Source organism: Microtus oregoni, unplaced genomic scaffold (assembly GCF_018167655.1).
Source record: "Microtus oregoni isolate MIOR12 unplaced genomic scaffold, Mior012 000027F_ref0000203, whole genome shotgun sequence".
NCBI classification, from domain to species: Eukaryota; Metazoa; Chordata; class Mammalia; order Rodentia; family Cricetidae; genus Microtus; species Microtus oregoni.
In genome coordinates this window covers 19,929,364-19,957,024 of record NW_024543086.1, presented here as the reverse complement: position 1 = coordinate 19,957,024, position 27,661 = coordinate 19,929,364, and the positions used below count along the sequence as shown (strand labels likewise).

The 27,661-nt window shown below is 50.3% G+C and overlaps 2 protein-coding genes across 5 annotated transcripts; one reads left to right on the top strand and one right to left on the bottom strand.

Moving 5' to 3' along the window:
• Positions 1-2,398: 2,398 nt before the first annotated feature.
• Positions 2,399-3,562, bottom strand: Npw (neuropeptide W; the record flags this gene model as incomplete). The annotated part of the gene is made up of 2 exons (XM_041676590.1): positions 2,399-2,606; positions 3,057-3,562. Coding segments are annotated over 2 exons (618 nt in total), but the record flags the coding sequence as incomplete, so codon positions are not given.
• Positions 3,563-13,399: 9,837 nt separating this feature from the next.
• Znf598 (zinc finger protein 598, E3 ubiquitin ligase) lies at positions 13,400-25,882 on the top strand. Of its 4 annotated transcripts, none has more exons than XM_041676452.1 (12): positions 13,400-13,674; positions 20,471-20,583; positions 20,964-21,093; positions 21,392-21,543; positions 21,705-21,922; positions 22,440-22,557; positions 22,929-23,116; positions 23,224-23,308; positions 23,417-24,180; positions 24,492-24,651; positions 24,763-24,910; positions 24,989-25,882. In XM_041676452.1, the coding sequence occupies exons 1-12, from the start codon at positions 13,459-13,461 to the stop codon at positions 25,340-25,342; spliced, it is 2,646 nt and encodes an 881-aa protein (XP_041532386.1). In that variant the 5' UTR covers positions 13,400-13,458; the 3' UTR covers positions 25,343-25,882. The 4 variants fall into 4 exon arrangements, with proteins under 4 accessions (XP_041532386.1, XP_041532383.1, XP_041532385.1 ...); XM_041676449.1 differs by having other exon boundaries at positions 21,332-21,543; positions 22,440-22,548; XM_041676451.1 differs by having other exon boundaries at positions 21,332-21,543; positions 24,549-24,651.
• Positions 25,883-27,661: the final 1,779 nt, after the last annotated feature.

Genomic DNA, 27,661 nt, shown 5'->3' with positions numbered 1-27,661 from the left:
GGTAGCCCAAAAGTTCATCTTAGACCTCACTTCCCCGGTTTAAACCAATTCCAGTTCTGCAGAGTTGGAATTGTGAGGCCCTGGGGTTGGTTACAGCTCCCAAGCATAGGAATGCAAGCCTTGGGGAGTAATGGCGGAGAAGCTGGGCCTTTGCCCTTCCTCTTAGACCTAGCACCTACTTCTCTAGAATGGGATAGCTCTAGGCCACCTAGCCAAGTGCCCCAGCCCTTGTGACAAAACATTTGCTAACTACTTGGCACCAGCACTGGCAAGTACTGGGTAAACATTGCTCAGACCCAAGGAAACAGGTTTGTGTGCTTTGGCCTAAGCTTGGGAGGCCCAGAGCTGGAGAAGCCCCCAAAGAAACCTGAAGCCCTGGAGGGTCTTTTGTAGTGCACACTCGAGGCTGCCAGGCTGCTCTGGAATCTGCTTATGGATCTTACAAGCTTCCGTAGGAGGTAGGGGCAGCAGGGAACAAAGACAGCTAAGCATAGGGCATAAGATCATTGAGCTTATCTCATGGGCAGTGGGGAACGCTGGGAGACTTGTGGGATGACGAGGTCAGGTCACAGATGGTTTGGAAGGTTAAAGTTGTGGTGGATCACAGTCAAAAATGGAGAAAACTGGGTCAGGTGTGATGGTGCACACTTTTAATCCCAGCACTCAGGAGGCAGAGGCAGGTAGACCTCTGTGAGTTCGAGGTCAGCCTGGTCTACAGAGTGAGTTCAAGGACAGCCAGGGCTATGTAGAGAAACCCTGCTTCAAAAATAAAATAAAGCAAAATAAATAAAAAGTAGGGAAAAGTGGTTTATTTGAGGAGTCAGTCACCTCCAGTTCTCCTGCGCCAAAAAGGGCTATGTGACACCAAAGTAAATAGATTTAGAGCCCCACAGAGTTAGGATAAGGCAGTATTCCTGGGCCAGCAAAAAGGCAGTTGCTATCAAACCTGATAACCTGAATCTGATCTCTGGGATCTTGGTGGAAAAAGAGAACCAAGTTGTCCTCTGGCAGCTACATGTGTGCCCTGGAAGATGTACAGCCACACAAATAAATTAATAAAGAGATGGAATAAATGTAAAAATTCATAAAACTGGTGATATAGCTCAGTGGGTGCCAAGTCTGATGACCTAGATTTGTTTCCTGGGACCCGCATCGCAGAAGGAGAGGATTAATTTTAGCATGTTGTCTTCTTACCTCCAGAGGTGTGCACAAGAACAAAAGTAAAGAAATAAAATGTAATTTTAAAATCCTAGCATACAAGAGCACTACCTGTGTGTGGTACACTTGCATACATGCAGGTAAAACACTCATTCATATTTTTAACCTTTTAAAGGTGGGGAGCACTGACATCTAGGGGCCAAGTTGGGGAGAGGACATACAAGTTGTAGGTCAGAAGGGATGGCCAGAGTGGGCAGCAGGCAAGATCTACCTGCTCTTAGCCTCTGCTAAGTGACCAAGGGAAGACCATGCAACGTGTTTTCAGGAGAGTTTTAACAGCAGGTGACAGGGAGGTTTGAGGTCCCACAGGTAATCCCAGCACTCAGATCTCAGAAAAGACAGACTGAGGAAGTTTAAAGAGGCAGCAAAGGGTGAAGGGTCCCCAGGGTGTGAAGCTGAAGGGAGCCCGAAGATGTGTGTGTGTGTGTGTGTGTGTGTGTGTGTGTGTGTGTTGTTCCAAGCTAGCCTGGAAACTACTATGTAACTCAGGCTGGTCTCAAACTCACAGCAATCATCCTGTCTCAGTCAGCAAAGGTCCGGAGCCACAATGCACAGCTTGACAAAGCCTATTTTTGTGGGACCAGAGGCAATGACTGGAAATGCAGAGGAGGAGAAGTGCGGGCTTCTCTGCAGAGTGGAAGCGTAACTATACAGGAAGCTGACACCTTTTGCTTACCTCCAGGTGCTGAGGGGACGGGAGGGGGTCAAGAAAAGTCAGGCTTAAAACTAATACCAGGAAGAGGACAAAGGTCCTGGTGGGTTTCCTGGACTAGAGGAAAGCTCACGGTGTAGAGAAATCTCTTCAGTCTGGACAGAGGGCAGAGTGAGGGCCACCTGGAGAGCCACTCACTAGGTTCTTCCTCCTGTGTGCGTCAGTGGACAGTCAGGACCCCCGAGGATTGCAGGAGTTTGTAGGATGGGTCACCATATTCCGGTCCCTGAACTGATGTACGCATCAGTTCGCATCAGGGTAGGAATCACTATGCAGGAAGCAACCCAAGGCTCAGCAGCATCTTGCTCCCCCCTGCCCAACTGGGCCCCTAAGGACTGACTGATGAGCTGGTCTGGTCTGGGAGGGGGTTCTTGACATTTGCCAGGGCGTGGGCGCGCGGCTATGTGCGCCTTCAAGCTAGACGCAAAGTACACAACGGAGAAAAAGGGTCACAGGCGGGGGCGCAGGAATCAGGTTGGTTTTATTGACCAGACCAGACCACGAGGCTTGACTGTAGCTATAAGCTGCCCTCCCTGGAAACAGCCGTGACTGCGCCAGCCCAGGTTAGGCATGGGGGCGCCATAAATTCTTGGACCGGTTCTGGAGCCTGACACGGTCGGCAATGAGGATGTGCTGCAGGAACCATGGCTGGGCGCGAAGCGTCTCTCCGAGGGCTCTAGGAAAAAAAAAAAATCAGGACTCTGGAAAAAAGAGCAAAACTCTCTATTCTGCCATTCTGTCCTCAGGATGATAGGGAAAGGACTCTGGGAAATTCTAACATAACGGGAGAGTGGGGGCGTGGTGGCCACACCTGCAAAATCAGTACCCAGGAGGATGGGGAAGAATAATCCCTAACAAAACAAAACAAACAAGGGGCTGGAGATACGCTCTGTGAGCAGAGTGCTTGCTTAGGTCCTAGGTTCCATTCCTAGAACCACATAAACCGGTGTGGTGGTGCACACCTGTAATCCGACCATTTGGTAGGTGAGAAGAGGATCAGAAGGAGCTACAAAGCAAAAGAACAAAACAAAACAAACAAAAAACCAGTACGCAGGAACTAATGGTCACAGACCCCTGAAAACTCCCTTGGCGGCTGCCACCCCTGCCTCCCCCTTCTCCCGCTTACCTATCGGACTCCTCTGAGATCCAGGAACGGCGGCTCAGCGACTGCTCCGGTTGGCGGGCTCGCTCCAGGTCCCGCGGAATCCGGGGCGCATAGACGGGAGAGCCAGCCCGCCAGCTCCTGCGTCGTGCCTCCCACAGCTCCTGCACCGGTGAAGGAAGCAGGAGGAGAGCGCTGCCAGCGACCCGCCCCGGGACCAGAGAGTCTGGGGAGAGCGGTCCAACGGCCCCACCCAGGGCACGGCGCCACAGGTAAGGCGAGCGGCGCAACCCCATGAGCAGACCCGAGGCGCGACCCACGGTGTGATAGCGGGGACTCGCCACGTGCTTGTACCAGCTCCCGGCGGGCAGCGGCAGCAGGAGCAGAAGCAGCAGCAGCGGCAGCAGGGGCCGGTTCACAGGAGCCCCCGGCCCGGGGCACCGCACTTCTCCGTTCGGCGCCAGCGCGCTCACGTCTATGGCCCCTTGGTGGGTAGGCCAAGAACTGGGTTTATGCCAGCTGCAGTGGAATTAGGACGTCGGAGCTCAGGAGGCTGGAGGAGACTAGTCAGTCGGTGCGACTACAGTCTCTCAGTGACCACGCCCCGGCTCGCCCCCGCGGCACCTGCCACGCTCACCCAAGGGAGAGGAGGATGGAGAGTGAGAGGGAGGGAGGGAGAAGAGGGAACCCAGGCAACTAGAAGCATCTCACTGAGTAGGTCGCCAGCTGGACTGCTCTTGAGGCTCCAGGTTGGGATATCCCTGCTTACCCTTTAAGCTTTTATTTTTGTATTTTTTAAATTGTGTGTGTACTTAAGAGCAGGTGCGATAGGAGTTGGATATCCCTGGAGTGAGGTAGGCACAGTAACTAGAAGTATGCTATGTCTCTTCAGAAAGGCCACCCATTAAAATTATAGCTGTTGTGGGGCTGGAGAGATGGCCCAGAGGTTAAGAGTACTGGCTTCTCTTCGAAAGGTCCCGAGTTCAATTCCCAATACATGATGGCTCACAACCATCTGTAATGAGATCTGGTGCCCTCTTCTGGTGCTCATACATGTGGGCAGAACACTGTATACAAAGTAAATAAATCTGGGAGGTGGTGGTGCAGACCTTTAATCATATATATATATGCCGTTGTACAGGCAAGGTGTCCTGTGCCTATAATCCCAGCACTCCGGAGGCAGAAGAGTTACAAAGATTTTGAAGTCAATCTGAGATCTTTTTTTTTTTAAATTATTTATTTATTATATATACAATATTCTTCCTGCAAGCCAGAAGAGGGCACCAGACCTCATTACAGATGGTTGTGAGCCACCATGTGGTTGCTGGGAATTGAACTCAGGACCTTTGGAAGAGCAGGCAATGCTCTTAACCACTGAGCCATCTCTCCAGCCCCCTCAATTTGAGATCTTAACCACGGAGCCAGAGCCCTCACTCCAGGCCCCTGATTTTGGTGTTTTTTTTTTTTTAGATTTATTTATTATGTATACAACATTCTGCCTCTATGTATGCCTGAACGCCAGAGGAGGGCGCCAGATCTCAGTACAGATGGTTGTGAGCCACCATGTGGTTGCTGGGAATTGAACTCAGGACCTCTGGAAGAGCAGCCAGTGCTCTTAACCTCTGAACCATCTCTCCAGCCCCCTGGTTTTGGTTTCTTGAGAGGTTCTCATGTAGCCCAGACTAGCCTCGAATGTGCTATGTAGCTTAGAATGACTTTGAACTACTGATCCTCCTGTTTCTACCTCCAGTGCTAATATTACAGATGCAGGCCACCATTCCCATCTTGAAATACCTTATTTTGATCTCCAAACAAAAGGAGTCGGGGAGGAGGCTGGAGAGATGGTTCAGCAGTTAAGAGAACTGGCTGCTCTTCCAGAGCACCTAGGTGATTCTCAGCACCTACATAGTGGCTCACAACAGTCAGTAACTCTAGTGCTTCTTCTGGCCTCTTCAAGCACCAGGCATGAATGCAGCACAGAGGCGCACATTCAGGACAAACACCCATACATACATACATACATACACCATATATACATACAAACACCATACATACACATATATATGCAAACACCATACACACATACATACAAACACCCATACATACATAAATACACAAACACCATACATACATACAAACACCATGCATATACAAACACCATGCATACATACAAACACCATGCATACATACAAACACCCATACATACATACAAACACTATACATACATACAAACACCCATACATACATACATAAAAACACCCATACATACATGCCAACACCCATACATACATACATACATACATACATACAAACACCATACATACAAATACCATACATACATACAAACACCCATACATACATACAAACACCCATACATACAAACACCTATACATACATACAAACACCCATACATACATACATACAAACACCTATACATACATACAAACACCATACGTACATACAAACACTATATATACATACATACCAATACCCATGTATACATACAAACATCCATCCATACAAACACCCATACATACATAGAAACACCCATACATACAAAATGACAAAAATTTTAAAGATTGAGTTTTAAAAAGAGAGTGGAGGAGGAACCTATTTCAGAGACAGAAGGGTCCCAGGGGTCCTAGCAGGTTCTCTAGGCCTCCCTCACTTGGAGAACTTGACTCTGGGTTTGGGTGGCTTATGAGGGTGGAGAGAGGCCACAGTCTCCTCTGCCTCAGTTCAGCTTCCTCTTTTTTTTTTTTTTTTCGAGACAGGGTTTCTCTGTGTAAGAGCCCTGGTTGTCCTGGAACTCACTTTGTTGACCAGACTGGCCTCAAACTCACTAGTTTCCTCCTTTTAAATGAGGGAATGGTTGTTGGGCGGTGGTGGCGCACGGCTTAACCCAAGCACTCTATAGTCAGAGGCAGGTGGATCTCCGTGAGTCCAAGACCATCCTGGTCTACAGAGGAAGTTCCAGGAAATTCAGAGCTGTTATACAGAGAAACCGTGACTCGAAAAAAAACAAAAAGAAACACAGTCTCAAAAAACAAACAAAGAAAAACATAAAAGGACTGGAGGTGGTGACCACTTCATCTTGTATTTATAAACAAATCATGCCAGGTGTGAACAGTACATCTCTGCTACCCAAACACTTGGGAACCTGGGGCAGGAAGATGGTGCGGTCCAGGCCTGCCTGAGTCACACAGTGAGGACCTGATTTCTATCCGAGGCAGGCCAGGTCCCACACAGCCAAATTCAGGCTAGTAAGACCCCGTATCTAAACAAACAAATACAAAAAGTACACACACATCTGCAAGGTGAGGGTCTTGGTGCCATATCTGACACCCAGTAGGCACTCTGCGCTTGTAAGGGAGATTTTACTGTTGCTGTTTCAACAGCTCCGGGTCTGTCAAAGTGAACGCTTAAGTGAACACTTCTATGGGGTGGGCAGAGGATGCGAGGGGGCGGGCTGTTTGGCGTGAGGACCTTCGGGACCAGACAAGCGTCAATGAAAGCCGCCCCCATCAACCAACGTGTTCCTATGGGAGCCCTAGTCTTGGAGAGAGCGGCCTGGAGAATGCTGTGGGCGGCGGCGAGGCACGACACAGGCCATTAAGGTCCCCAGGCGCTGTTGCTCACTTCCAAATCAGGGACCTCAGGGAAAAGCAATGGAGCAGGGAAAGTGTGGGGCGCCCCCTGGAGGTAGCCTGGGAAATGCAGCTCCATATGACCATATCAATTGTATGGCCCATCCTGAGATTGACCCCCAAGTACTAGACAGGCTGAATTAGAAAGATAGAAAGTTGCCAGTGTGAACAACTTAGGGGAAGACCTTGTCTGCAATTAAAAACTTAAAAAGGGGTAGGAGACTGGAGAGATGGCTCAGTGGTTAAGGACATTTGTTGATACCTGCAGTCAAACACTCAGGCTGATCTCTGAGAGTTCAAGGCCAGCTTAGTCTAAAGAGCAAGTTCCAGGACAGCCAGGGCTACACAGAGAAAACCTGTCATGAAAAAGCAGACAAACAAGCAAACAAACGAAAGCCTGGAGGGAGGGGCAGGAACTGCCTATACGGTTCTGTGATAGAGCCCTTCTTAACATGTGCAAGTCCCTCAGTTCAATTCCAAAGAAAGAAGGGAGGATCCAGACAGAAGACTCAGCAGGTAAGGTGATTGCCACCAAGTCTACCGACTCCAGTTCAATTCCTGAGACTCACACGGTGAAAGGAGGGAGCCAGCTCCTGCAAGCTGTCCCGACTTCCACCCTTGTATCATGGCACACACAGTAAGCATGCACCTACCCACAGAAATAAATAGATAGAACAAGAAGGAAAAAAGAAAAAATTGGCACAGTGAGTGGATGAATAACAAAAGTGAGTGGGGCACAAAAATACAGTTTACATTCCTGACTCAGTGTGCTGCTGTTTCCTGGAGCCTAAAGGCCAGCCACCTCAGTCTGCGGCTGTGGTCCAAGGGAGGGAAAAGATACAAGTCAGGGTACGAGGGGAAGATAAAAGACATGGGCTGGGGGGGGGGGGGGGTGCACAGAAGCTGAACTGTTCAAAGGCAAATAGAAGCAACCCAAAGTGGGGTTAGAGGAGCAGGGCATAGGATTCTCCTGAAGATTAGGGCACAGAGGGGGTCTCTGTGTCCTGCCCCCTCTTTCTGCCCAGGGCCTAGCAACAAAGGATTTTGTTGCTCATCAGGAAACAAAACGCCATTCGATTAGAAAGCAAGGGGCTTGGTTTCTAATCTGCTTCCATCTCTTTCAGCCAGTATTGATTTAAAATTTTTCAGATTGTAAATCTAGTTGCAAGTATTTAACATGTGCACACACACACACACACCACAGCGTGCATGTGGAGGGCAGAGGACAACTAGCCAAGAATCGGCTCTCCCACTCATGTGGTTCTTCATGTGCTTAAGTGGTTAAGGCAGTGCTCTTAACCACTGAGCTGTCTCTCCAGCCCTTGGTTTGTGGTTTTTTAAGACAGGGTTTCAGTTTCTCTGTGTAACAGCTCTGGTTGTCCTGGAACTCACTTTGTGGACTAGGCTGACCTTGAATTCACAGAGATCCTCCTGCCTCTGCCTCCTGAGTGCTGGGATTAAAGGTGTGCTCCACCACCCCTTGTTTGTTTTATTGTGTGTATGTGGGTGTTTTGTCTGTGCATGCCAGAAAAGGGAGTCAGATCCCTTTGAGGTGGAGTGTAAGCAATTGTGAGGGGCCTGACATGGATGCTGGAACCAAACTCAGGTCCTTGGAAGATCAAGTGCTCTTAACTGCTGAGCCATCTCTCCAGTCCTCACGCAGGGTAATATTTACATTTCCTCTCTTCCTGAAAGCTACGTTATTTTCCTGTTTTTCTATACCCTACTTTGATATTTCCTAGATATTTCAATAGCTGATGAACTTTCTTGTAATATTCTTTCCCAGTCTCCAGGCACCTGAAGCGAACCATTACAGCAGCCCTACTCAAGAGACTCTGGAGCTTTCCTTAGAGAGCTGGTAGCTGCTGGCCCAGTCTGAGCCTCCACTCGAAAAGCCTCTACAGTGTCTGTGGCTTCAACTCAGGTTGAAATCCTGTTTTCTGAACTCTGGGTCTTCCATGATGTGTTTCCTAAGTTTGGAGAAGCAAGTACTGCAGGATCTCAGGGAATTCTAGCTGCCAGTGTTCTAGGTTCATAAGTCCACTGTCATTTTTATTTTTATACTTTATTCTTTTATTTAACATTTCTTCGTGTCATTTTTACTTTTTCTTGGTGGTTCTGGGGTTTGAAGCCAGCGTCTTTGGCGGTAAGCAGGCAGGCATTCTACTACAAGATCTACTCCCAAATCTTTCATTTTGACTATTTAGATTTGTGTTATTTTGTATGCACACGTGTATGTATGGCATGCATGCCACGATGTGCAAGTGGAAGCCAGAAGACAACTTGCAGGAATCAGTTCTTTTCCTCTGCCATGCAGGTCCCAGGCTGTTAGGCTTGGTGATAGTACATTCAACTACTCAGCTATCATAGACTCCCATTCTGATTCTAGCCCCTTCTTTTTTTTTTTTTTTAAGATTTATTTATTTTGTATACAGTGTTCTATTTGCATGTATGCCTGCAGGCCAGAAGAGGGCACCAGATTTCATTACAGATGGTTGTGAGCCACCATGTGGTTGCTGGGAATTGAACTCAGAGCCTCTGGAAGAACTATCAGTGCTCTTAACCTCTGAGCCATCTCTCCAGCCCTTCTAGCCCCTTCTTTTTTTTTTTTTTTTTTTTTTTTGGTTTTTCGAGACAGGGTTTCTCTGTGGCTTTGGAGCCTGTCCTGGAACTAGCTCTTGTAGACCAGGCTGGTCTCGAACTCACAGAGATCCGCCTACCTCTGCCTCCCGAGTGCTGGGATTAAAGGCGTGCGCCACCATCGCCCGGCTTCTAGCCCCTTCTTAAAACACTTTATTTATTTTTATTTATGTGTTGAGTGTTTTGCTGCACACATGTGCCCTACGTGCATGCCTGGTGCCCACAGAGGCCAGGAGAAGGTATCAGATCCCCTGAAACTGGACTTACAGATGGCTGTGAGTGCCACATGGGTGCTGGAAAGCCAACGCAGGTTCTCTGCACGAGCAGCAAGTGTTTGCTTTTGGTTTGTTTTTTGTTTTTGGAGACAGGGTTCCACTGTAGCTTTGGAGCCTGTCTTGGAACTACCTCTGTAGATCAGGATGGTCTCGAACTCACAGAGATACACCTGCCTTTGCCTTCTGAGTGTTGGAATTAAAGGCCACCACCACCACCACCACCCAGCCACAGCAGGTGTTTTTAACTATTAAACCATCATCTCTCCAGCTCCATGTTGATTTGTATACATATGTATACATTTGTATACATATGTACTGTGGGATAATGCTCTAGTACACTGTAAAGAATTGTCACTTATATTAGCTTAATAAAATGCTGATTGGCCAGCAACTAGGCAGGAAGTAAAAAAAGGGGAAATGCTGTGAGATAATGCTCTTGTACACTGACTGTAAAGAATCATTGCTTGTATTAGTTTAATAAAACGCTGATTGGCTAGTAGCCTGGCAGGAAATATATGCAGGGAGACCAATTCTGAGCGGAGGAAAGGCAGAGTCAGTCACAAGCCAGATGCAGAGGAAGCAAGATGAGAATGCCTCACTGTGAAAAGGTACCAACCAAGTCATGTGCTAAACATAGACAAGAATTTATGGGTTAATTTAAGTTGTAAGAGCTAGTTAATAATAAACCTGAGCTAATAGACCAAACAGTTTATAATTAACATAAGCCTCTGTGTGTGTCTTTGGGACTGAACAGCTGCAGAAACGGACGGGATAGAAACTTATGTCTACATGTATATTCAGGTGTGTGTGGTTCGAGGACAACTTGCAGGAGATGGTTCTCTCCAGGATCATTTGATAGCAGTGCTGGCACTTCACAAGACATCCAGTAACACTTCTTGTCTTTTTAAAAAAATATTTATTTTTATTTTATTTTATGTTTGTAAGTATTTTCCCTGCATGTATGTGTGTGCACTATGTCCATGTCTGGTGCCTGCAGAGGTCAGAAGCCAGAAGCACACCTTTAAACCCAGTACTTGAGGCAGAGGCAGGCAGATCTCTGTGAGTTCAAGGCTGGCCTGGTCTACATAACAAGTTCCAGGGCTGTGACACAGAAAATCCCTGTCTTGAGAAAAAGAAAAAAGAAAAGGTGGACAAACAGACAGACAGATAGGCAGTCTGTTGACCCTGACTGGCCTCACTGCTTTTGCCCTCAATGAAGGAGAAAAGAGCATGTGTACACCTAGAAGTAGATTCGATTCTTTACAGACTCAGGGATTAAATTCAGCTCCTTAGGCTTGTCCTGCAAATGCTTTTACCTGCTCAGCCATTGCACCAGCCCCACACCCAGCATTTTACATGGATCTAGAGATCGAACTTGGGTTATCATATTTGCAGTGTCTTAGGCACTGTTCTACTGCTGTGAAGAGACACCATGACCATGGCAACTCTTGCAAAGGAAAACATTTAATTGGTTATTATTTATCATTTAGGAGGTTATTCCATTGTCATCATGGTGGGGAGCATCACACAGCAAGCACTCTAGGACTGGTCTAGTTCCTAACCCTCCAAGAGAGCTTTCTTGTTGTCTGCGGTATTCTAGTCTCATGTCACAGGCCTAGTGTCTTTCCTGTGAACATCCAATGGAGTTCTTCCTGCTTCCTTTGACTCTCTCAGTTTGTCTGTTAGTTTGGCTTCTCTTTTGAAGCAGGTTTCTCTATATAGCCCTGGTTGTCCTGGAGCTTACTATGTAGCTGAGGCTTACCTTGATCTTATAGAGCTCTGTCTGCCTCTGATCCTAAGTACTGGGGTTAAAGTCATATGCTACAATGCCTGGCTCATTTGTCTCTTTTTGTTGTTGTTATTTGTTTTTTGAGACAGAGTTTCTCTATGGAGCCCTACCTGTCCTGGAACTCACTCTGTAAACCAGAGCCTCCAACTCAGAGACCTGCCTGCCTCTACCTTCCCTCCCAAGGGCTGGAATTAAAGGCATGTGCCACTATGCTTGGCATTCGTTTGTCTTATTCTCGCCTCATGAATCTGTGAGGCTAAATATCTGCACGCAGCTCCCGTCTTACCTGTCACACAGCAGGCTGCATGACCATCGAGGCCTGCGCGTGCTGACTGTTCTACTGTCGCGTTGTTCTACTGTCGCAGCGCCACAGCTATCGATCTACTGCTTTGTACTAGCGACTCGGCCAGCCCTACTAAAGTAGGTAAGAAAAGACCCCTGTAGAGAAGTCTTTTACTGAATCTAGAAGCAACACCAGGAGGGGCAGCAAAGGAAAGCATCCACGACCCACCAACAGAGCTAGGACAGCCTGCCTGTTTACACGCCAGAGAACAGTGTTTGCACCAATCACAGCCTTGCCACTTCAGTCATAGTAGTCCCCCTGCTGGACCGTCGTGGGAAATTCCCCCATTCTGGCTGCGATGATTACAGGGTCATCTAGAATTCAAGGTTTGTGATTTAAAAAAAAAAAAAAATCTGGGGCTTGCTTGAGGTTGTGCTTTTAGGAGGAGGGGTAACCAACTTTGACGCCGCATTGTCTTCTCAAGGGAGGTCTAAGGTTCAAAATGGTGGCAGGTGGGTAGTGTGGCTAGATGTTTTACTATCAGTCCCTTTGTTGAAAGTATCAAAAGCTGCCAACTAAGGAGTCACATTGTCCCATCCTTCAGTCTTCTCTTATTTTCAGAAATAGGAACAACATAATACTTATTATCAGATTCTAAAGAGCTTCCCATTAACATTCAATTGTTATTTTAACAGAATTTTTTCGTCTTTTAAAATTTATTTTTAGCCGGGCGGTGGTGGCGCAGCCTTTAATCCCAGCACTTGGGAAGCAGAGGCAGGCGGATCTCTGTGAGTTTGAGACCAGTCTGGTCTACAAGAGCTAGTTCCAGGACAGGCTCCAAAACCACATAGAAACCCTGCCTCGAAAAACAAAAACAAAAAATAAATAAATAAATAAAATAAAATTTATTTTTATAGTCAGTCAGTGGTGGCGCAAGTCTTAGGAGTCAGAGGCAGGCACATTTCTGAATTTGAGGCCAGCCTGGTCTACAGAGTGAGTTCCAGGACAGCCAGGGCTTCAGAGAAATTCAGTCTCAGAAAAATAAAATAAAATAAAAAATAAATAAAATGGATTTATTTTTATCTTACATGGATAGGTGTTTTGTCTTCATCTATGCCTGTGTGTCTGGTGCCCTCAAAGAGCAGGAAACCAGAAGAGGATAGTAAATCCCCTGGAATTGAAGTTACAGATAGTTGTGAGCCTTCATGTGGGTGCTGGGAATCGAACTTAGGACCTCTACAAGAACAGCCCCCCACTTTACTGTTTTTTTTTTTTAAGACAGGGTTTCTTTGTAACTTTGGAGCCTGTCCTGGAACTAGGTATATATATATATATATATATATATATAGAGAGAGAGAGAGAGAGAGAGAGAGAGAGAGAGTGTGCTAGGAATAGAACCCAGAGCCTCATGCATAGTAAGTCTCCAGTTAAATTTGAATTTCAGATATGAATATAACACGTCCAGTGTTTGTGTGATACTTAGCTTCTGTTCGTAGTTTATCGGAAATACTGGATTCCCTGAGCTTCATTTGGCGTCTCTAGAACTAGGGCCGGGAGAAAGAGAAGAGACTCCCGCGTCGGAATGACCAGGATGATTCTACGAGTCACAGGATAGAAGGCCTGGAACACGACCTGCTCTGCACCTTACCAAGCCCGGGAGGAAGTCGCAGTGCGTACTTCCGCCAGGCGGGGCGGTTGCCTGGAGGGGCAGTGACGTTGACGGAAGGGGCGGTTCTGTCGGGAGCCAGGCCGCGCCGTGCCGCGCCGGCCGGGAGGGGGCCGGAGCCCGGCCATGGCGGCGGCGGCTGTCGCCGAGGGGCGGCGCGCGGCTCTGGAGGCGGTGGCAGCGCCCGAGCGGGGCGGCGGGAGCTGCGTGCTGTGCTGCGGCGACCTGGAGGCTACGGCACTGGGCCGCTGCGATCACCCGGTGTGCTACCGGTGCTCTACCAAGATGCGGGTGCTGTGCGAGCAGCGCTACTGCGCCGTGTGCCGCGAGGAGCTGCGCCAGGTGCGCCAGCGGGGCACGCGACGGGGAGCGGAGCGGAGAGGGCGGGCTCAAAATGGCTTTGCCTGCTCGGTGTTCGGCCGCGGCCTGGCCGCGCCCGCTGCCGCCGGAGGCCCGGTGGTCGGTCCGAGCGGCATGCGATTGCCGGGTCTCCTGGGACTGGGGAAGCCAGAGGCGTCTGGGCCGGGGGAGGAGGAGCGATGCCTGTGGGAACTCGAAGCCTGTGACCCTCCGCGGGAAGGGCAGGGTCAGGTCGAAAGCTCTCTTGGTCTGTGAGTGTTCATGTTTTCGGGATCGTCACTAAGGTAGAGGAGACAGCCAGGGGGAACCTCCAGGGACTGTCTATCCTGGAAGCTGACTGTTCTGTAGAAAAGGATTAAACTGGACATTTCCAGAGTAGTCGGGCTTCTGGGCCCCACCGGTGACCCTTAGCTCCAGAGAGTGGAGGTGATGCCAGAACTTGATTCCCAGGTGCTTGGCGGTCCACAATGTTAGGAAGTTTTCCTCCTTCTTACTAGTTCTAGTTTTGGGGGTTCCTTCCTAAGTGGAGGGAAGGAGATGCTTCTTATTATCTAGGCTTGGAAACCCCTGAAGGGGTCAGAGGGCGCATGGAGTGTTCCCCCACACTCCAGCAGTGCCAGCTGTTGGTGAGCAGTATCCAGCTGGACTCCTTTGGTTTGCTGCCTTTAGAGATCTGTTTACTTCCAGCATTGTGAAATTACCTTGGTTGGTTCATGGAAGGCTTTGGCTAGTGGCATCTGCCAGGGAATCTCGCTTTCCTGTTCTTAGAAGTAATGCAGAGATAGAATAATGCTAAGAATATTCTCTCTCTCTCTCTCTCTCTCTCTCTCTCTCTTTCTGGTTTCTTGAGACAGGATTTCTTTGTATAGCTTTGACTATTCTAGAACTAGCTCTGTAGACCAGGGTGGCCTCAGATTAGAGATTGACCTGCTCTGCCTCCCTAGTTCTGGAATTTAAGGCATGTACTACCACCACTCGGCCTCTCCTTCAGTTTCTGCCTTCAAATTTTTGATTTGAGTTCTGCCCTGGCTCTTTTTTGAGACAGGGTCTCACTATATAGTCCTGGCTGGCCTGGAACTTGTTATGTTGACTGTGTTTGGCCTCTAAACCAGAGATTTACCTATGTCTGCCTCCTGAGTGCTGGGATTAAAGACAGTGCACCACCATGTCCCACATGTTTTTCTGTTTTGTTTCAAGACAGGATCTCACTACGTAGCTCTGGCTATCCTGGAACTCACCTGTATAGGCCAGGTTAGCCTTGAACTCAGAGATCCACCTGCCTCTGCCTCCTGAATGCTGGGATTAAGAGTTGTGCCACTATGCCTGGCTTTTCTTTCTTAATATTTATGTTAAAGGAGTCAGCTGAAACTCTGGAGCATTCCCTAAGCATCTGCCTATGTCAGATGGGGAAGAGCAACTGGAAGAACTTGGTCTGTAACGTGGTGGAAGGAACCTTACCTTTCTGGGTGAGATCTGGGGTTCAGAAACATTCCAGGAAGCCTTTGGCTGGTGACCTACCCAGAGGTCCTTGCTTTGCTGGCCAGTCGTGCATCATATACTGATGGGAAAGTCAAAACACTGGGGTTTTCTAGCCCGCCTTTAGCTTCCTTCTAGGAAGTAAGACGTTTCGGGGGGTCTTTACATTTGTAGTCGTAGCCCGGCTTTGGATTTCACTCAGGAAGTTAGTGAACACATACATGTGTCAGCTGTAGCCAGTGTCTGCCCTCCCTCGTTCCTTGTGGGCCCCACACCCTCTAAGCTCTGTGGCGGGGGCTGTTGACATGAGCTGTCAGCTTGCCCTGCCTGGGGTGTGGCTTGGCCAAGCCTGGGCTTCCTCGTGGGTTTGCACCACCATGCTGGGCAACAAGAGTTCTTGGGGAATTGGGTGAGGTGATACTGTCCAGCTCAGTCTCTTCATTCATCCTGCGGCTTCTTCACTTGTAACCTTGTAGCTTCCTTGTTCCTGAGTTCTGCATTACCTTGAGTATGACTTGTGTTCCTACCCAGAATCCCACAGTGACCCTTAGTTCCTGAACCCTGCCCTTGGCTTCCCTTAATGTGAATAAATGAAATCAGGAGGGATGTGTGTAAGATGTTGTATGGAGCCTTTAGTCCCTGCGCTTGAGAGGCAGAAACAGGCGGACTTCCGAGTTTGAGGCCAGCCAGAGCGACACAGAGAAACCCTGTCTCGAAAAAGTCATGTGGAACTAGCCAGCTTCCTTTGTTGGATGATCTGTCTACCTTGATCTTCTTTGTACAGACTTTGGAGTGGCGTCCAAGTATAGCAGAAAGACAGTGCACAACTTTGAAGCTGCGTCTGGTGCAGAACCAGGGCAGTCCTGACTTCAACACAGCAGCTTAGGTGGCCTGACATTTGGTGTGAGGCTGTGGAGGTAGTGGACAAAACTGATTCAATGCTGGGTGATGGAGAGCCTTGTGCTCAGTCTTTAGCACTGGGGAGAGAGACCAACACACCCTGGTGATTAAGCCATTGGGAGCTTCTTGTGTTCCTCTGGGCACATCTCTCCAGAGCCATTTTCTTTATCCTGTTGCTTGTCACATCTCTGGACAGGCCACACCCCTCGCCCACAAGCAGGGGAAGTGGGAGGGGAATGTTGAAGGCCTTCCCAGGGTTGCTGCAAGGCCCAGGTCAGCAGACCGTACCTGATGACTCATGGGTATTTTTCTGTTGTGAATTGTCTGCCATCTGTGATCCCTCCCACTCTCCCTTCCTTTCTTTGGACAGTCTCACTGTATACACAGGCTGGCCTGTAACTCATAAAGATCCATCTGTCTCTGCCTCTTGAATACTGAGATTAAATGTCTGTTCCACTATGCCTAGGGATCCTGGTCTTTCCAAAAGTTATCCCTGCTTCTGTCACCAGTTGGACTCCCACCAGGAGATCTAACATCCATTTCTGTCATCGGTGAGCACCACGCATGAACATGGTACACAAACATACATGCAAGCAAATATACACATAAAATAATTTTTAATTAAAAGATTTATTTTTCTTTTATGTGTATGTGTGCATGTTATTCCAGAAGAAGATGTTGAATCCTCTGGAACTGGAGTTACAGATGGTTGTAAGCTTCTATGTGGGTGCTATGAACTGAACCCAAGTTCTCTGGAAGAGAAGCAAACTCTCTTAACCACTGAACCATCTTTCCAGTCCAGTCCCGCTCGTCCCATTACACACACACACACCCATTGCACACTCTTTTTTTTTTTTTTTTGGTTTTTCGAGACAGGGTTTCTCTGTGGCTTTGGAGCCTGTCCTGGAACTAGCTCTGTAGACCAGGCTGGTCTCGAACTCACAGAGATCCGCCTGCCTCTGCCTCCCGAGTGCTGGGATTAAAGGCGTGCGCCACCACTGCCCGGCCCATTGCACACTCTTGATGCATGATGTCTCACCTGTCTTTTTTCAGGGATGGGTTTCCAGACAGGATTTCTTTGTATGTCCTGGAACTCACTCTGTAGACCAGGCTGGCCTCAAACTCACAGAGATCCACCTACCTCTGCCTCCCAAGTGCTGGGATTAAAGGCATGCGCCCCCACCGCCCAGCTTTATCTTCTCTTTACCTAACACACTGGAAGTTAGGAGGAGCAAGGTCCTCTGGCAGCCACTACCCGAGCAAGCTTCCCACCCCCGTCAGTCTCCCCTGGAACTGGGCTGCCAATCCCACATGGCTGATTCAGAAGCATCCTTGCCTGACCTCTGGACCCTATGCTGCCTAGCCCTGGGCTCCCCAGAGTAACCCAGCCTCACACCCAGACCTGACCTGGCCTAAGCTTCCTCCTCAGATCATGACCCTTTTCCTAGGACTCTTCTCTCCCTAACACCTTGTTTTTGTCTCCTTTGCACCTGCCTAGCCTCACAGGGATGTCCACAGGAAGGGAGGGTCTTGCTGCTGGGGATGCCCCAGGATGCCCTGCTCTTCTGTCGCCCACTAAGGCAGTCTAGATGGACAGTCTTGGTCTCTCTGCCTGGAAAAGGGCAGGTTTTGTTCGCCTAGAGCTCCAGGCCTGCTGGCATCAGACCCAACACACCCAGCCTTTGGCCTGCCCTGCCCATGAACCTTTTCCTAGGCCTTTTCCTGTACTTCCGTTCCCTTCTTGAACCAGCCCTGTGTCTCCTCCCCTACCTCTCAGCCTGACCCAGGTGTATGTAGATTAGATTTACCTCCACCAGACTGGTATGCCTGGGCCTTGATGGTCCTGTTTCTGCTTTGCAGATCCACACCCCATTCCTATGTAGACTTGGCTTAGTGGCCTCTTGACATCACTTCTGCCTGCAGTTGATAATTATGTTTCTTGGTTCTTAGCCTCGGTGGCACAAGGTAAAGCAGGTCTCTGGTTCCCTTGCACTCTCATCCCAGCCAGGCCCTTCATAAGAACTCTGTCTGGCTTCTGGTCATACTCATTACAGGATGTGTGCTATCTCCCTGCCTCTCCTCTGGGCACCTCGGGCTGTTCACGGAGATGTGCTGTGGGTGAGCAACAAGCCAGCATGTGTAGGGCATGAACGCACAAGGTGAGAGGTGGCTAGCACAGATGAGTGCTCTGCTCAGCATGTCTTGGCACTAGCTGCCCAACAGAGGTGTTCAAGGGGCTGTGCCCATAGCCCCAAGGTAGATCAACTCTTCCATGATAGCCTGAGATGCCACACAGAGTAGATCCAAGTGCACAGCTGAGCGAGGTCCCGGAGCTGGGAGCAGTGTCGGGGGCGTCCCTGGCGCTGCTTCCTTTAGGGAAGGAAGTTGATCCTCCGCTACGTCTGTTGGGCTTGGATGCTTTTTGGCAGCTTCAGGGAGTTTCCTCAGACTGCTCTTCTGCCCGTCTTGGAGGAGCTAAATGGGGGTGTGGCTGTGCCTGGTGCGTTTGCTTGTGTTGAGGAGCTTTCAAGCTGTTCCTACCAGCACTCTGCATGGTTCATGGCCCTGAGCTCCTCTTCTTGTTTGTTTTTGAGACAGGGTTTCTCTGTAGCCCTGACCATCCTTGATCTCACTCTGTAGACCAGGCTAGCCTCGAACTCACAGAGATCCACCTGCCTCTGCCTCCCAAATGCTTCCAGGGAACAGGAAAGCTGCATTATGGAGGGGGCAGCACAGCCATGTATGGAATCCCCACTGTGAGCCTTCATTGGTTTGCCTTTAGGAGGGCACGGCTGTGACCGCCATTTAAGCATCATCTGTAACGTGGTATTGTGGCTCATGCCTGTAAATTTGGAAACTTTGAAAGCTGAGGCAGTATCGGTTTTTGTTTATTTTTCAAGACAGGGTTTCTCTGTGTTATAGCCCTGGCTGCCCTGGAACTTGGTTTGTAGACCACGCTAGCCTCTCTAACTCTCAAGAAATTCACTTGCCCCTGCCTTCCAAGCACTGGGATTAAAGGTGTGTGCTGCCACCACCCAGCTTTTTTTTTTTTAATGGGTCAGTCAGAACTACTTATTAAGACACTGTCTAAATAAATAAAAGTCTAGATGGTCTTAAACCAGGTAGGTGATACACTCCTATAATCCTAGTACTTGGTAGGTGGAGGCAGGGAGAGTCTGGGAATTCAGAGCCAACTATGGCAACACAGCATGTTTCTGGCAAACCTGGTTTCTATAAAACCCTGTCTAAAAAAAAAAACCTAAAGATGATGTTGGGGGTATAGCTGCATCCAAGGTACTGCCTACTTGTATCCAGCCTTACCAGCTATGACAGTGAGGTTTGTTAGGCCTCTGCTGACTTGTTCCCACCCCTAACTGGGTGTGGCTAGATCATGGAGGTTCACTTGACTCCTGACAAGGGCTAGATTCTTGTCTGTGTGCCATTTCCAAGTATATCATGACAAAGTGGAGCTGGCCTCTCCCCCAGCTCCTCCAGAGAACCAGCTTTAGACGTTTTGCTGCTTGGGGCCCTATGTGTGGGCCATGTGTGTGAGTGGACCCACTTTGCCCTGTCACTCCTGAGCTGCCCGAACTCTTGTATATTTTGGCTCAAAATCCCCTCCTGGGCTAAGCCTAGCCGCAACAGGTGACCTTGCTGTGACCTTTCCCAGCAGGGATGTACTGAAAAGGCTGAGCTGAAGCCTGTGACCAGTGCCAGATGGGGGCCATGGCAGAGAGGCACCTGGCAAGGGCTTGAGTCAGAGAGGTGTGATAACGAGGGTCCCTGTGGTTGGCACTGTAAGTCACCACGTGGAGGAGCTTCATGGAGGAGATGGGGTCAGTCGGGGGAAGGCTTCAGTGTCCAGATCCCTCTCCCAGGCACTTGGTGTACCCGCTAGGCCCCTTCTCCACTGGCTGCAGTGTGTGTATGGCTCATGCCTGGACTTAGGCAGCCTACACAAGCAGAAGCACGGGGCTCTGACAGGAGTGGTCAAGTCCAGGTGCCAGTCTTGTGAGAGCCCTTTTCTCCTGTGGCATCATGGACAGGGTAGCCAGGTGTTGGTCAGCTGACAGCTCCCACATAACTTTTGCTATTTCCGTAGTTGCTCTCTAGGGTGCATGCCCTCCAACCCCACACCACCCAGTGGAAGTTCAGTACTCTGCTCTCCTCCGGGCCTTTACGGTGGATACGAGGCCTACCGAAAGCATGGCTGCCTCCTGGTGGAGAGCCTGGATATCACATCTGTCCTCTAGTTCTTGTATGCTGCTTCCAGTGAGAGGAGCCTTGGCTATCTGTGGAACCAGCGGTTGCTACCCACTTATTACTGTGAGGGCTCCTCTTCTGTCTCTGCTTGGTCCTTGGCCATCCCATCCAGTTCCTGCTCACCACTCTATCTCTCCAGGTGGTCTTTGGGAAGAAGCTTCCTGCCTTTGCCATGATCCCCATCCATCAGCTCCAGCACGAGAAGAAATACGACATCTATTTTGCAGATGGAAAGGTGTTTGCATTGTACAGGTGAGGGGTCCTCAGCTGGAGGGGCGGCAGCTACCTTGCATCTGTATGACCCCTCAGAATCAGAAATGGGGAGTACTTGGTGCTAGTGATCTCAGGCCCATCTTGCAAGACAAGGAGCTCGTTGCTCTCCACCAGGGTGGCAGTGGAAATGAGGGTGTGTGTTAGCTGTTTTAGCCTTTTGAGGGACACAAGAGTATGCAAACAGATATTTAATTTAGGGTCCCCAAAACTCCAAAAAGGGTTAGCTATAACCACAGACTTGGATCCTGTGTCCTGTGAGCACAATCATTGTCTCCCTGGGTGGGGGCCTGGCATGCGGCTCTGTTCTGGACAGTAACACTTAGAGCCCAGCACGGTGGGTGGCTCTGTTGTCTCCCCAGGCAACTGTTGCAGCATGAATGCCCACGGTGCCCCCACCTGCCATCCTTTGGCCTCTTCGGAGACTTGGAGCAGCACATGCGGAAGCAACATGAGCTCTTCTGCTGCAAGTTGTGCCTCAAGCACCTCAAGGTGTGCCCTGAGGATGAGGGGGCTGCCCCGGGGAATCCTCAGAAACTCCCAGGCCCCTACAGAGCCTTAGGTTGCTTATGAATGGGCAAGAAGGGGCCCCCAGTGGCTGCAAGGATCCTCCAGCCTTCAGTTGGCTCTAGGGCAGAGCTGATACTATCAGGGTCCTCTCATTGTCCATGATGCTCCACTGTGAGACTTGGGAGCCCCAACCCTGTGTCTAGCCTTGTGTTTTCTGCAGATCTTCACCTATGAGCGCAAGTGGTACTCACGCAAGGACCTGGCTCGTCACCGCATGCAGGGTGACCCTGATGATACATCCCATCGAGGACATCCACTCTGTAAGTTCTGTGATGAGCGTTACCTGGACAATGATGAGCTGCTCAAGCACTTGCGCCGTGACCACTACTTCTGCCATTTCTGTGACTCTGATGGGGCCCAGGATTACTATAGGTGGGTGAGCCTGGGCTGCTGCAGGGGGTGGAGCCTGGAAGTCCTATAGGTGGGTGAGCCTGGGATGCTGCAGGGAAGGTAGTGGTGATGCTCCTAGGACTTTTCTGGGAGTTACCCGTTGTGCAGTAGATGATCTGGCTTCTGCTGACTCTGTCTGACAGTGATTATGCATACCTGCGTGAACACTTCCGGGAGAAGCACTTTCTGTGTGAGGAGGGCCGCTGCAGCACTGAACAGTTCACCCATGCCTTCCGCACTGAGATAGACCTCAAGGCTCATAAAACAGCTTGCCACAGCCGCAGCCGGGCTGAGGCACGCCAGAACCGGCAGATTGACCTTCAATTTAGCTTTGCACCACGGCACTCACGCCGGAGTGAGGGTGAGCTAAGTGCCTATAGGCTCAGCTAGGCTTAGTTGCTGGGGCCTTCTGTGAGTCCTTGCTTCCCAGACCTCAGATCCAGGTCTCAGTTAGACCCCTGCTCAACTGAGACACACTGGAGGCACCCACTCAGCCTGAGCACCTAAACCTAGTGAGAATTCGTTTCTTTCCTGTCCACTTACACTCCTCTCCTGTGTTTTGCATCTTTGGCTCTGGAATCCCTAGGCTACTTCTCTACCTCAGGAGACTATCACTGAGGCCCACTCTGTATTTCCCATCTCCTAAGGTAGGGACTAGACCTGTCCTTGCACTAACTGGGCACCAGTTTCTAAAGGTCATGGCGGGTTTGGATTCTGCAGTGTCTGGCCTATCGTTACAGATAATATAAGTTTTGGGGGTGGGGAAGCCTCTGCCATCCAGACAGGAGCATGGCCATCAGTATGGTCTGGACCATACTGTTTTTTGGTCCTGCTGCTCTGTTAATCTGGGACAATGACAAGCTATGTACTGACCACAGGAGTCGTCAGTGGTGAGGACTACGAGGAGGTGGACAGGTACAACCGCCAGGGCCGAGCTGGCCGGGCCAGCGGGCGTGGAGCCCAGCAGAACCGCCGGGGAAGCTGGAGGTACAAGAGGTGGGAGGATTTGCATACCACTGACATTCTCCTGGCACCACCTCCACATGGTGGCAGCTGCCAGTAGTCAAGCTGGGAATAGGCATGAGGTCAGTGGGCTCCAGCCAGAGTTCCTGGGGTCCTGAGGGTGGCAACAATGTCTGCTCAGCAAGTAGAATGTTCTTTCTTCTTTATCTATTGCTAGCCAGAGACAGCAGAATCTGGGGGAGGAATGGCACTCAGAAGCAGGGTGCAGTTATGTCAGGAAGTACCTGCGAAGCAACGATGTGCCCAGGCTACAGCAGGGATTGAGCCCAGACACTGCCTGTCTGAGGCTGTGCCTTTGGGTCTTGCCCAGTCTGATGTCTTCCCCCACCCCTGCTCCGTCCTAGGGAAGAAGAAGACCGAGAAGTGGCAGCTGCTATCCGGGCCTCCGTGGCTGTTCAACAGCAAGAGGATACTCATAGGGCTGAGGACCGGGAAGAGGGTAGCAGGCCTAAGAAAGAGGATGCAACAGCCAGGGGGTCTGAGGAGCCCCGTGGCTCCCGGCGCCTGCCTCGGACTCAGGGTGAAGGCACAGGTAACAGCAACCCGCCTGGGTGGGAAAAGCTGCCAGCTCCTAGTCAACATCTCATCTTCCCCAAGCCTGTTCTCACAGACTTCCCTGAACTCATTTCATGTCTGTAGGCTCCAAGGAAGCCTCAACAAATGGTCCTGTAAGCCAAGAAGCCTTCCCAACCACAGGCCCAGGACCAGTGGCTGCCCCCTCAAAGTATGTTTGGGAATTGGGAAGGAGGGTGTGGTGTCTATGATAGACAGGACAGATTTGACCAAGTCCTGCTGATGAACCACTGACCAGTTCTCCCTTCCCTGGATCCAGCACCCTCCCACCACCTAACCCCAAGCTCAAGGATGAAGACTTCCCCAGTCTCTGTGCCTCCACTTCCTCCTGCTGCACAGCGGTTACCCCAGGTTCTGTGGGCCTGGCACTGGCTTATCCTGGTCCTCCCAGGGGCAAAAACACCTTCCAGGAAGAGGACTTCCCTGCCTTGGTTTCCTCGGCACCCAAGCTCAGCAGTGCCCCCTCTAGCCTCATCTCAGCTTGGAACAGCAGCTGCAGCAAGAAAGGGAACCCACCTACACCAGGGGCCCAGGCTGTAGTTGGTGGCAGCCAGCCTCCCCGGAAGGCAGGGAAGGGGAACAGGGGTGGCCGGAAGGGTGACCCAGCCCCAGTGGATGAGGAGGAGGGTGGTGGCCTCACTGTGCAGGAGCTTCGGAGTGTGCCTACTACAGTGGCTGTTTCTTCTTTGCTGGCACCAACTGCCAACCAGAGTTCTACCAAGGTTGGCAAGAAGAAGAAGGTGGGCTCTGAGAAGACTGGTGCTGCGTCATCCCCACTGCTGCCCCCTGATCACATCCCAAAGCCCTCTGGGGCTGAGCAGGCCCCTGACTCCTCTCTAAGCAAAGCTGAAGTGCCAGTAACCATTGTCAATGGACATTCGGAGGGGCCAGCCCTGGCCCGGAGCACCCCAAAGGAGCCTCCAGGGCTTCCGAGGCCTCTGGGTCCCCTCCCCTGCCCCATAGCACAGGAGGACTTCCCAGCACTTGGAGGCCCTTGTCCACCCAGGATGCCTCCTCCCCCAGGTATGTGTTCCTCAGGTTTCTGAGAAGCGCTAGCGTCCTAGGGTCAGGCAGGAGGTCAGCCCACGGTGGGAATGTGTGGTGGACTCCCAGTTCTCCCAAAGAGGAAACCTGTGTGCTGCTGTGTCCACTCTGGATGCAGGAGCCACCCTGAGCTGCCACAGCTAACTACTTCTTAGTGCTTTGTAGGGCAGGGAGTTCCCTACAGTGGTGAGTCCCCCACATAGGGTTCTGGTCCTGAACCTGCTACAGGGTTGGGCACTCAGAAAAACTGGACCAGTTGGGACCACGTTGAGGTTCTTGTCACCCTGCAGGCTTTAACACCGTGGTGTTCTCGAAGAGTACACCGTCTCCACCCCCACTCCCACCAGGCCTGGTGCCTCCCGTCAGCAAGCCACCCCCTGGCTTCTCCAGTTTCCTGCCCAGTTCCCACTCAGCCTGTATTCCCAGTCCCACCACCACCACCATGAAAGCGTAAGTGGGGTGGGCTCCATGACCTTCTGATCTGCCACTGGTCACTGGGTACTCATGGGAGGGTGCAACCTAAGTCACCCTAAATGCTCAAGCCTCCTCATCTGACCTCAGACCCCGGCTAGCACCCACACCACGAGCCTACTTAGTTCCTGAGAACTTCCGGGAGAGGAACCTACAGCTCATCCAGTCCATCAAGGACTTTCTGCAGAGTGAGGCCTGCTTCAGCAAGTTTAAGAGCCATTCAGGGGAGTTCAGACAGGTGAGGTGAGAGCAGTTGGGAGGCTGGCCTGTCTTTGCCAAGGGTGAAAATGACTGGCTGTGGCTCTCTGGGTGGCAGGGGATGATCTCTGCGGCTCAGTACTACAAAAGCTGCCGAGACCTGCTTGGGGAGAACTTCCAAAAGATCTTCAGTGAGCTGCTGGCGCTCCTCCCAGACATAGCCAAACAACAGGAGCTGCTGTCCGCACACACTGACTTCTGCAGTCGTGAGAAGCCTCCCAGCTCCAAGTCTAAGAAGAACAAGAAGAATGTGTGGCAGACCAGCACCAAACAGCTGGGCCTGGACTGCTGCGTGTGCCCCACCTGCCAGCAGGTACTGGCACACGGTGACATCAGCAGCCACCAGGCACTGCACGCTGCCCGGGACGATGACTTCCCCTCCCTTCAAGCCATTGCCAGGATCATTACGTAGCTCCTGTTGGTGAGGGCAAGAGCTGTCACACCCTAGCGCCTCCTTCCTCTTCCCAGCTGCCAGGCAGCTAGGCTGGGCCCTGGGAAGGCTGAGGCTCAGGCCTCCTGGTTATCCAGGCCTGCCAGGAGGGCATCAGGGAAGGTCTACTCTGTGCACCATCACTTATGTTCTGTCCCCTGCTTGGAAGAGAGCCAATCTTGGTTTGTATTGGGATTTTGAAATGTGCCAGGGGAGGGAAGGACTAGGATGTCGGGACCTGAACCTGTGGTCATAGCTAGATGTCTCAGTGGCCTGAAGAGCCCTCCTGAGTCGAGCCCACAGCCGACAGCTTCGGGTGTACTGGTGCTGGAGTCAGAGTCAGTGTGCTGTGTAGACAATTGGCTGTTTCAGAGAGAATGTTCCAGATTAAAACCACACACAAAATTGTGCTACTTGAAGTTCAATCTTTTTATGAGACAAGTTAAACTAAGATCTCAAATTGCCTCTGACATTTTATAAAAGACAGTTTATCTTCAAATAAATTTATTTTACAGTACTGCACATAAGTGGTGTCCTGAGTATCTCTGCCTCTGAGTGTATCAGGAAGCCTGGATACATGCACTGTGTATGCTGGGGTGCAAGGAGGCCTAGAGGAGTGGCTTGGCAGCAGGGGTTTGTTCACAGGAAGAGGTTGGCAGCCCTGGGTCCCACATGGAGCTAAGGCACTGCCCAGATTTCCCAGAACAGACCTGGCCGTGCATGACCTAACAACTGATTATCAATGAAACTGCTTTTCAAAAATAGGGTTACATGGCTGGGAGGTGGTGGCACATACCTTTAATCCCACCACATGGGAGACAAGGGCAGGTGATCTCTTGAGTTCAAGGCCAGCCTGGTCTATAGAGTGAGTTCCAGGATAACAGTGCTATACAGAAAAACTCTGCCTCGATAAATGAATAAATGAATGAATAAAACGAATGAGTAAAACTTGTTAAATAAATAAGCAAGTAAGTAAATAAATAAAGGGGTGTGCGGGCCAGCAAAATGTTTTAGTGGGGGGGCTGGAGAGATGGCTCAGCGGTTAAGAGCACTGCCTGCTCTTCCAAAGGTCCTGAGTTCAGTTCCCAGCAACCACATGGTGGCTAACAACCATCTGTAATGAGATCTGGTGCCCTCTTCTGGCCTGTAGACAGAATACTGAGAATACTGTATACATAATAAATGAATAAATCTAAAAAAAAAAATGTTTTAGTGGGTAAAGGTGCTTGCTGCCAAACTTTGCAACTTGTTTGATCTCCTAGAACCTACCCAGTAGGAGAGACAGCTCCTACAAGGTGGTCCCTAATGTTTACGCACAAGCATACATAAAAGTTTTTTGAGTTTTTCTTTTGTTTTCTTTCTTGAAACAGGATCTTTACAGAATCCTGGTTGTCTTAGAACTTGCTTTGTAGACCATGCTGGTGTCAAACTCCCTGAGATCCGCCTGCCTCTGTTGGGGTTAAAGGCATATGCCACCACTGCCCTGCAAGTTTCTTAACAGGACTAAGGAAAGAGCCCCAGGGAACTAGAAAGTACTACAGAGATCAAATAAAGTCAGAGATTTAGGAAAATGACCCCAGAAAGTAATGAGGTCAAAGTTCATGTCCCAGGTACCCATATACCCTCCACATTTTGCCACCAATCCTGTATCAGACTGGACATTGGGATGTTCACATGAGCCAGGTCTGAATAGCACCCTAACATCTAAAAGATCCAGAACTGATAGTCACCCAATGGAAGGAGCCGCCTGGACCAACCATGTCAATTAGTTACTAAAGCAAGATAAACATTTTTAAAAGCGGGGCGGGGGGGGGGGGTGGGGGGGGGTGGGGGGGAGGACACGACACGTTGAGCCTGGCAGTGGTGGTGAATGCCTTTAATCTCAGCCTTCAGGAGGCAGAGACGGGAGGATCTCTAAGTTCCAGGCCAGTCTGTTGTCACGTTGAGCCTGACAGTGGTAGTGAATGCCTTTAATCTCAGCCTTCAGGAGGCAGAGACGGAGGATCTCTAAGTTCCAGGCCAGTCTGTTGTTTCACGGAAAAACCAAAGGCCGGGCGGGCCGGGCGGGCCGGGTGGTGGTGGCGCACGCCTTTAATCCCAGCGGGAGGCAGAGGCAGGTGGATCTCTGTGAGTTTGAGACCAGCCTGGTCTACAAGAGCTAGTTCCAGGACAGGCTCCAAAGCTACAGAGAAACCCTGTCTATAAGACCAAGAAAAGAAAAAACGGTTGTTTGTATTGAGACTAGATGTAGCTCAATTTGGAAAGTGTTTGAACAAAGTCCTGAGTTCAATCTCTAGCAGC

Coding starts and splice junctions, on each gene's coding strand:
- Znf598 (XM_041676448.1), top strand. CDS start 13,459: ATGGCGGCGGCGGCTGTCGCCGAGGGGCGGCGCGCGGCTCTGGAGGCG. Junction 23,117..23,223: donor GACTCAGGGTGAAGGCACAG/GTAACAGCAACC, acceptor TCATGTCTGTAG/GCTCCAAGGAAGCCTCAACA. Junction 23,309..23,416: donor CCAGTGGCTGCCCCCTCAAA/GTATGTTTGGGA, acceptor CCCTGGATCCAG/CACCCTCCCACCACCTAACC.